The sequence below is a fragment of the Bacillus rossius genome, chromosome 18 (genome assembly GCF_032445375.1).
Source record: "Bacillus rossius redtenbacheri isolate Brsri chromosome 18, Brsri_v3, whole genome shotgun sequence".
NCBI classification, from domain to species: domain Eukaryota; kingdom Metazoa; phylum Arthropoda; class Insecta; order Phasmatodea; family Bacillidae; genus Bacillus; species Bacillus rossius.
This window is the reverse complement of record NC_086345.1, coordinates 7,373,227-7,382,444: the sequence shown is the minus strand read 5'-3', so window position 1 is coordinate 7,382,444 and position 9,218 is coordinate 7,373,227. Positions and strand designations below refer to the sequence as shown.

General features: G+C 36.8%; 1 protein-coding gene across 2 annotated transcripts in view; it reads right to left on the bottom strand.

The window, feature by feature from the left end:
- Positions 1 to 2,070: 2,070 nt before the first annotated feature.
- LOC134541468 (phosphopentomutase) overlaps positions 2,071 to 9,218 on the bottom strand; it is a 67,978-nt gene continuing 60,830 nt past the window's right edge. The window contains exons 9-10 of one of the 2 annotated variants that reach the window (XM_063384949.1): positions 4,742 to 4,968; positions 2,071 to 2,705 (exon numbers count right to left, since the gene is read on the bottom strand). In XM_063384949.1, the coding sequence (XP_063241019.1) occupies positions 2,603 to 2,705; positions 4,742 to 4,968 (330 nt within the window). In that variant the 3' untranslated portion in view covers positions 2,071 to 2,602. Of the gene's footprint in view, positions 2,706 to 4,741; positions 4,969 to 9,218 lie in introns of those variants that run through there. The other variant, XM_063384951.1, reaches the window with a different exon arrangement.

The following is a 9,218-nucleotide window of genomic DNA, read 5'->3' as shown; positions in this document are numbered from 1 at the left end:
GTGACCAAGCAGACTTTACTGGGGTAGCTACCCCATTAGCTTATGGGCTAGCCCCTAGTGCAGTTGTGAGAGGCAGCCAGTCGTCGACTGGGAGATTCTCCTGAAGAGCCCGGGCCGTGTGGTGTCGGTCTTGCACTCGGCGTGTGGTCGCTCGCAGCTTTACGAGCAAGCCTGACGACAGGAACAGATGCCAGTCCCCGAAACGTCGCAACTGTTTTGCCGTAGCAAACCCACTGTTGTCAGTGTGTTGCTGATTTAGGTCATCTGTGGGTTTATGTTTTCATTTTTATTTCTTAATTTGTGTTCTTGAGTTTTTTTCCATGTCAAACAGTGAAAAACTGCAACGGCATATGTCCAAGAAATTGCATTATATCAAAATTCCCCACTGCATGAATGGTTTAAAGAACTTATCAGGAAGGCAAGATAACAAAGTACATAATTTGGAGGCCCCGTGCTTATTCGGCATTAAAAACAATAACTTTGTTGTGTTCACTTGCCCTTGCTCTAAAAGCCTTCAAGGCCACAAGATCAGTACTCATTCCTCCAGCGCTGCTGGTGGAGTCCCGCCCTTCTGACACGCCTGGTCACACCAGCCTCAGCACTTACACCCCTACATTTTTCGGGAAGCCTTCTTTTCACAGACGAGAGAGCCAAACACCCGATTGTGCATCTTCGGGGTATTTTTTGTTCATTGTAAATAAATATGGCGGTGTTGATAAAAGGATACTAATGGTCAATTAGGTTAGGTTAGCTACATTATAAATACTTTAAACATTGTGGATGGTTGATTTGGTTAGGATAGCTACATTAAAGATACGGAAAAAAAGCATGAACTTCGGGTTTTGGCTCTCTCGTCTGTGAAAAGAAGACTTCCCACATTTTTCCCGGCCACATATTTTCAAGCCAAATGACCCAACCATGATAATAATACCAGTATTCTGAGGGGTTGGGTTCTTCAAGACACCATTGGGTCCTTTCATTATTTCATGGATATAAGTATCTGTTCACTTTTATTAAATAAGTATTAAATTAGCTTCTCTTAAAATATGCTGAAAATATTTTGCTGTAAGTAAAATATAAAAGGGATTAATCTTTTTGTATAATTATTTGTTATATTTATAAAAATTAACATGTAAATTGGTTTGTTTTGCATGTCTTTTCAACTAAAGAAATTTCTGGATCTCTACTCATAATTCAGCCAACATATTGTGTATTAATATAGTACTCTTATAAGAACAGATCACTGTAACCTGAGTTTTCCATCTCTTACCCATTTTAATACATTTATAACTTAATTCCTTTGGTATGTGGCTACTGCAGTATTAGTTTTTATTATTTATAACTTAAGTTCTTATGAACAAATATTTACATTTTTTTCTAAAGCAATTTTTTTACTGGTGTGCCTCAAATACGGACTCAGCAAAACTAAAGTTACACAGTATGTATTACTAGATATTGTTTCACCGCAGGATGGCGGTACAGTACTGCTCCAGCATCCAGACACACGAGAAGCAACATGCTGCCTAGGGGCTGGTCACTTGTTTGTGGTCTGATTACGGTGGAGAGTCATACTTATCGAACACACCATTTATTAGGGTCTACAGATCTTTGGTGTGATCAGGCTTTCTTGTGTGGATCAGACATTTACTGCTCTCTAACTTATTTTAGCCTTTAAATTTTTAGCTGTAATTACAATTTTCAAAATTCAAAATGAATGTATGTATGTATGTATGAATGTATGTATTGCATGTATTGTATGTATGTAGTGCATGTATGTATGTATGCATGTATGTATGCATGTATGTATGTATGCATGTATGTATGCATGTATGTATGTATGTAGAAAGTTAGAAACAACAACTTATTTTTAAAAAATATGTTTGAGTATTTAATGCATTATGTTTTTCAAATGACGTGTAGAATAATGTAATTTAAGTAAGAGTTTACATAAAATCAATTTCACCTACTGGCAATCGGTGGAGTAAAATTTTAAATTCCACACCAGGTTTTCCTTATATTAAGAATAAATTTATACTAGTCTTTGAATGTTGCAGGAGACAAAGTTCATAATTAGGTATTTAAATCATTTTAATTGCATTTATTTTACATGTATAAGGTAACACTACAACAATAACAATTTAAGATAAACATTTTATGCAGCCTGAATGTCTAGTTTAAAAATTTACAGTTTCACTAAATATAATTAAAATTTGTACATTTATCAAATATTTGTACACAAATTAAAAACACTACTGACTGAGAATTCACTTTCAATACTGGCATGATAAAACGCTACGAGAAATTAATAACACACATTCAACTGGTTGATCCTTGCATCAAACATTTGTTGTTTCAAATTGTGCATCCCAGCTAATCTGAATGTTTTAAAATTGTTTCTAAATGCAACGTTTTCAGTCGAGAGGGCTTTAACATTTGAAACTGTCCGGCCAAAGTAGCATGTTGTCAACAGAACAGGTGTTAGGACAGGTTGCATTTAATGTGGATTCTGCGCTGTCAATGACACAGATTCCTGTCAGATTGTTGGTTCTAAGTCCAGACTAGCCGGAATGAACAACACACGGCTTCCTTCTGCCTGCTGTGTTCATTCAGCTCTCGGAATGAGGTTGTTCTTCTCCGGCTGTAGGAACTCTTCGACGATTGCTGCGACCATTGTGTGCAGCACTTCCTTGAGCTCAGCAACGTTCCTGAAACAAACAGTGGCCTCTCTTTACCGATCACAGTTGAAACATTTTCTGGGGAAAATATAACCACATAGCTTTCTGGAATTTTTTTTCCCCGTACCATCATCAATTTGTATAATCTAACACTGGTTGTTATATGTTATACAATAATTTATTTTGTGCAGGATAGTAGGTACTGGTTAAACATAGTTTTTTTTTTTCAATCAGTCAGTAGATTGTATCACTGGTCTTAACCAATTCTCGAATGTTAAGTGAGCCATTAGGTGGTACGGTACAGAGAGACTCTAAATGTCTGTTTTATTTGGTTCTGTTTGTGTAAAAACTTTGATAAATTTTTTTTGTGCATTTCTGTAAAAGTATATCTCAGAAAAGTTTTAATTTCACAGAAAATTTTCTGGTAAATGACCAGATATTTTCTCAAAAATACTTTTTCCTGATAACTAACATCTCTAGTTCTCGTCAACACACAAACTTAGTATAACTTCTCTTTAAGTGTGGAAGTTTTAATAACATGACAATTGAGCTATGAAACATTATATACGTACTTTTACCTTTACAATACAATGAATTTTTTTTTTAAATTTTTGAGAAACGCTAACAGAGTGAATGCTTTCCTGCAACAAAGCAATGCATGGTATTTCTGATGAAAAATTATGTTGTAAATGAAATTTTGTAGCAGGTATGAGGTAGTGAAATAACAATATTACTTTTAGACCTTACTCCAAAATTTCCAGCATATATTTTATTTAAAAGTGTATAGATTGAGTGAAAATTATTAAAAATTTTAATTTCCATGAAATATGGAACCAATAAATGATTCAGTCACCTAAAAAAATAATTACATAAAGAACAAATGTGTACTACAAACAAAAACTATGAAATTTTAAGTTCAACCTTTAAAAAATAACATAAAAATAAAAAAATTGTTTTCGTAGCTTAGTCCATTACTGTTGTAGACTTATCATAGCATAACTTTTGTGAGAGCAAAATCAGCCGTTTCTCTCAACATGCAGCCAAGCTATAAATTGGACACTGAAATATTTTACTTCGTGTTCTGTGGGTGCATGTGTAAAAACTAAACATGATACGTGCCCAAGTACAAAACATAAAGGTAGGACACAAAATGCAAGTGTTTTTCAAAAACAGGTGTACTGACAACGTACTGCAACTGCAGAATGTCCTAGTTTTATCGGGTGCAAACCAATTAATTTATAGTGATCAGTCTTCATTCTTCAGCTCTTAAGACTCACTCTCACATGCCATGTTGATTTTTAATTGTATCTTAAACGTAATTTTGTAAAGTAAAAAATTTGGAATGAGAATTTTCTAGATACATTTTCCTGTCGTTTTTTCCATCAAGCGAATCATCTGATAATATTCAAATTTTATTTTTACGGACATGTAATCGAAAGACGCCAAATTAGTTTTAAATATTTTTGTCAGCCAAATATTTAATATCATTTGGACGTAGTCATGCGAAAAGGAACCAATCCACATGAAACCTACTCTGAGTATTTTGAAGTTAAAAGTTAATTATAAATAATTGTAATTCTCGTATTGATAACATAATGTGGGTGTAATTTTAAATGTCTAGTGTATAAATACTGATATAATAGTGGCAACGTAGGTACGATCAACCTCGTACTATTTTAATTATATTTTCAAATGAAATATAACAAAATTGTGGGTTGGTTCCTTTTTGCATAACTACGTCCATTTAACATTTAAAATTTTGTTTGCTTTCTCCAGCACGGTACGTGACGGCAGTGGCGTAGCCAGGATTTGTGAATGGGGGGTGTTAAGAAGCATGGCCCCTGTATTAAAGTGGGGGGTCCGGGGGTCCTCCCCCGGGAAAATTTGGATTTTAAGGTGTAAAATAGTGCTATTTTAGCAGTTTTTGGTTCTTAAATTTAAATATTGTAATGGTAAAGTTTTTATTAATTTTAATATGAAATTTGTTTGAGTGATGAATAAAAAATTAAATAAAGATTTGGTGCTAAGGGAAGGGGGGTTGAACCCCTGCGTGACGGTGACGGTACCTCTGGCCCGGCGCGGCGCGCAGCTCCGTGAGGTACTTGATCTTGGGCTCGGTGCCGCTGGTGCGCAGCGTGGCCACCAGGCCGTTGTCGAAGCTGAAGGTGATCATCTGGGAGGAGCGCGACACGGGCAGGACGGCCCGCCCGTCGGCGCGGGACGAGTCGTGGCCCGTGGTGAGGTCCCGCACCGCCGTCACCGCGTGCTTCCCGCCCAGGACGTGCCGCGGGTACTGTCGCAACACGCACTGCGACCTCACTCGCTCCGCCCGGCTCTCCTCCACCATCGCTTCAAACACGAGGAACGCCATTCATCTGGTACAAAGTTTGCAATTGTACTCACCTTCACACTATGGCATTGGCACGTGCCGATTCATTTTTTATTATTCCGGGTAGTTAAAACACGATTATTACAAATTATTGCTTTGCGACGGTGCATCATGCGTCAGTCAAAACGACAGCCGTATTGGCGAGATAAATTTCATGAAAAATTTAAGTATATCAAATTTGTTGAATAATGTATCTTTACGAGTGAAATAGAAGGTACATCGAAATCTCCTGTTTATAAAATTAAAATTGGCCTAAAAAATAAAACCATTATAATCTTATCAATAAAAATGGCCTGGGTGATCAACTATTTACAACATTCCAACTGTTTCATTTGCAATACTGCCACACTTGTCTACCGATAACCATTTATGTTTTCTCAGTCACATTTTGCATTTCATCTGCATGCATTGTGCTATCACACACTATAATTCCATAGGCCTAATTATTTCTTTCCTTTCTCATAAAATATTTCAGGTTTTCACTATAGTTTCATTTGCAATAAGCAACATTATTTGTGTCTATGCACATTATAGATTATATTATTATTATTATTATTATTATTATTATTATATTAAACTTAAGTTCTTTGAATGAATCATGCAATGGAGAATACTGATTTAATACAATTTTTTAGACATACAATTGCAGTTTTGCACTGTTTGTTAATGAAAAGAAAATCAACAATGCAAAATAAGAAATAAAAAATGAAAACATTAACCCATAGAGGACAATCCTAAATCTGCTGATGTCGAACAGATGGACCCGACCATGAACCTAAACAGGTATTACGGACAATACAATGATGACAGCACTGACGAACTCAGTAGATGTCCTATAACAACGCTGTTGTCAAGTTTAAGGAACTGGTATCTGTTCCCATCATCAGATACAAACAGACTGATTGTATCTGATGACGAGAACAGATGCCAGTTCCTGAAACATTGCAACTGTTTTGTCACAGGAAACCTACTGAGTTCATTGATGCTGTCATCGTTATGTTGTCCATAATACCCGTTTGTCCAAAAAAACTGCAATGGCGTTTGTCCAAAAAATTGTATTAAATTAAACATAGTAAAATTACCCTTAGTTTCTTAACTTCATTCGTCCAGAATAGTGTTAGAAAACCCACAACTGCCATAAACGCCTTCATGTTTGTAATAGGTTTGCATTTTAATAGAATACATAACTGGAATTATTCTAACTCAAGAAATGTACAGCTGCATCTTGCTCTGGCCCCGCTCTAGGAACACTCACCTGGCTCAGTCACAGTGCCTCTTGTCTGGCATCACAGAGGGCCAGTGCAACAACACAGAGCAGTCAGCTCTCTACAGACGGCGGGGCAGTTGCTACGAGGGCCGGCAGGGGGCATGCAAAGAACGAGTACCTAACCAAGACGTCCACACAACTCTGCAATAAATTTTCCTCCACTTTTCCATCACTTTCCACGATAAAAATTACGAATGTCTCAGACTATTTTTTTTTAGAAAATTGCAAAATGGTAACTAATTAAAAACAATTAAGGAATACCCTGCTTCCATCATTCCCTAAGCCAGCCTAGTTCCAAAAGAACGTTGCTAATGCCAGGATGAGGCATTAAACACTGATATATCTTAAAAAAAAATGATATCTGAAGTCTGAGTGCCGGCCAGTATTCCCAGTGGACACCTGGCAGGTCCCGAACACGAGGGACGGGAGGCGGCTCGGGGTGCATGACGTGTGCAAGAGACTCAACACACAAGTGCTCAGAAACCACACTTCAGAGTCTCAGTTTATAAACTACACTGGACGCAGTAGCACAACACAAGTACTGTTCAGTTTACAACTTTATTGTATTTTGTCTTTCGTTTTCAAGAGCCATGTTTGAAGAAAAGTGTTCTTAAATTTTTTTTTAAGATGCAGATTTTATGGGCGCAGTAGCCCATAATGTTCTTTTTAATTATGTATATATTTTATTTACACTTGTTAAAATTTCACATAGAGATAGAAAATAACTTTTGTAAAATAAAATTACTGACCATGTGTTCTTTTTGTGATAAATATTAATTATCAAAACAGGCTAGGAATAAAATTGTTTTCTACTATCTTTAATTTTCAAGTTGGAGGGTGAGTGATGTCTTGCTACTTGTGTGCTATAGTAGTTGCGTTTATAAACCCAGGAGAGGGGCGGGGGAGGGAGGGGGAGAGAAGCTCAGCAGGCCACACTTGGTGAACTTGGAACGAAAGAGGCAGGGGGAAGACAAAAGGTCAATGTCGTGGGGGTCGTGCCAAGTTGTTCACAGGGCGTGTCAAGAGCGCTGTACACTACTGGAAACTGATACGTGCTCCTAGCGCTGTGTGGCTGAGCTGGAAGCCGTGCCCGGCAGCACATGCAGCACATGCAGCATGGGGCATGAGCCGTGCAAGCTACTGCCGAGTGTTGGCAGAGGACTTGAGCCAAGTGGCCTGCAGAAAAATTAAAACTGAAAATTAAACCTCAGGGACAAAAAAAATTTAAGATTTCAGGAAAACTTAAAAGTACCTTAAATAATAAAAATTCCAAAAAAAATTAAATTGTGCTCTAAGTTAACTAATATCTGGCGCATCAGTTTCATTTTTAAAGACTAGAATTTCCCACTTCCTGCCACCCAGTTTTACGTCACTGAGTATACCACTTGGACAATATTCACACAGTTGTCTGCAAATACTCGGTCTAGTGGAACTGCACAAGTGAGTTGCACCCACGCCCTAACAGCAGTCCTTATAGATTCCAGGGACAGCTAAATGACTTAGCAGTCTCATTTTCTGAAAAACTACTAGCTGAGGGAGCAATAGACCAAAAGTAATACCATTTAAACTTTGGCATCAATTCATCAGGCAAAAGCATGTAAATTAAATATTTACGCTGGTTTGTTAAGTTTACTAAATAAGCAACAAATAAAATATGACATGTACAACTAAATAACAGCAAACACAAAATACACAATTGTTTATGGTGTTATGTTTCATTTATTACTCAATTAAAAATTTTTAAGAAACCTGGAAATAGGGTATGGTATCCTGGATAAAATAATTTAATTTAAAAAATTCATATTTGTGAGAACTTTAGTACTTTAAATAAAAACAAGTTTCCATGTCACTGACCCAACCTAACTAATCTTTTCACTTTAACAAAAAAAAAAATCGAGGCTGCACGAATGTGGATTATTCCAGTGTCTGACTCACAGAGATTGGTATTAAAAAAGACTACTGAAATGTTTTCTCTCACTTCTAGTGAAAAACGAGGAGACATCCTGGTGTGCTAGAAGAGCTACCCGGACACGCGGGAAGGCTATAAAAAGAGGACATTACGTATGACCCTGGGCCACCGTAGCTAGCTGTAAGTACTCTAAGTCTATCATGGTGCCAATCCCCGCACAAAGCACACGATGCAAGCGACCCTCTCCCTGCATGGCTTAGGCCTGAGACGGACTCAAGTCCAATCCTAACCTGCGTTCCTGCTACAAAATACACTTTACTTTTTAGTTAGGCTAGGCAAAAAAAATATATATATCAAGATAGGACGTCTGTGAACCACTATGGTTTATATGCAATAAAACTTGGGGAACTATTCAACACATTTATAAAGTTAGTTCATGAGGATACACTACATAAAACCAATTACAGTAAATTAAATTCAGCATGCAAAATGCAACCCCAATGGAGATGTTTAGGCATGCCCATGCACTACTAGACTACCAAAGCTTTGCACGAAAGAACAATGGCCACAAAAATTAACATGTTAGCCAACAGAACATACATGTATATACAGCTACAAGTGCACAATCTGTTATCCTAGATTCCTAAAAGTGTATTTTATTTGGAGAGTTCAGATATTTACCGCTGTTGTTAAAAGTGGTAGACCTATTTACTCAGTAACACAGACAGTGACATATTTTTTTTAGTATCGCAATGTAAAAAAAAAATCCTACAATCTTAATTTCTTTTTATGTAAATTGTGGAAGACATATATACAAACATTACCAAATTCCTTTTTATCATATTTTATGAACAATTACTCTAAAAATTATTTCCTTCTTGTTGAGCAAAAGTCTTAATATTTCAACCATAATTTTCTGCTCGTTATTTTTTCCCCCCGCCTAAAACTAAGATATGTCATGGAACCAAACAGGTGGAA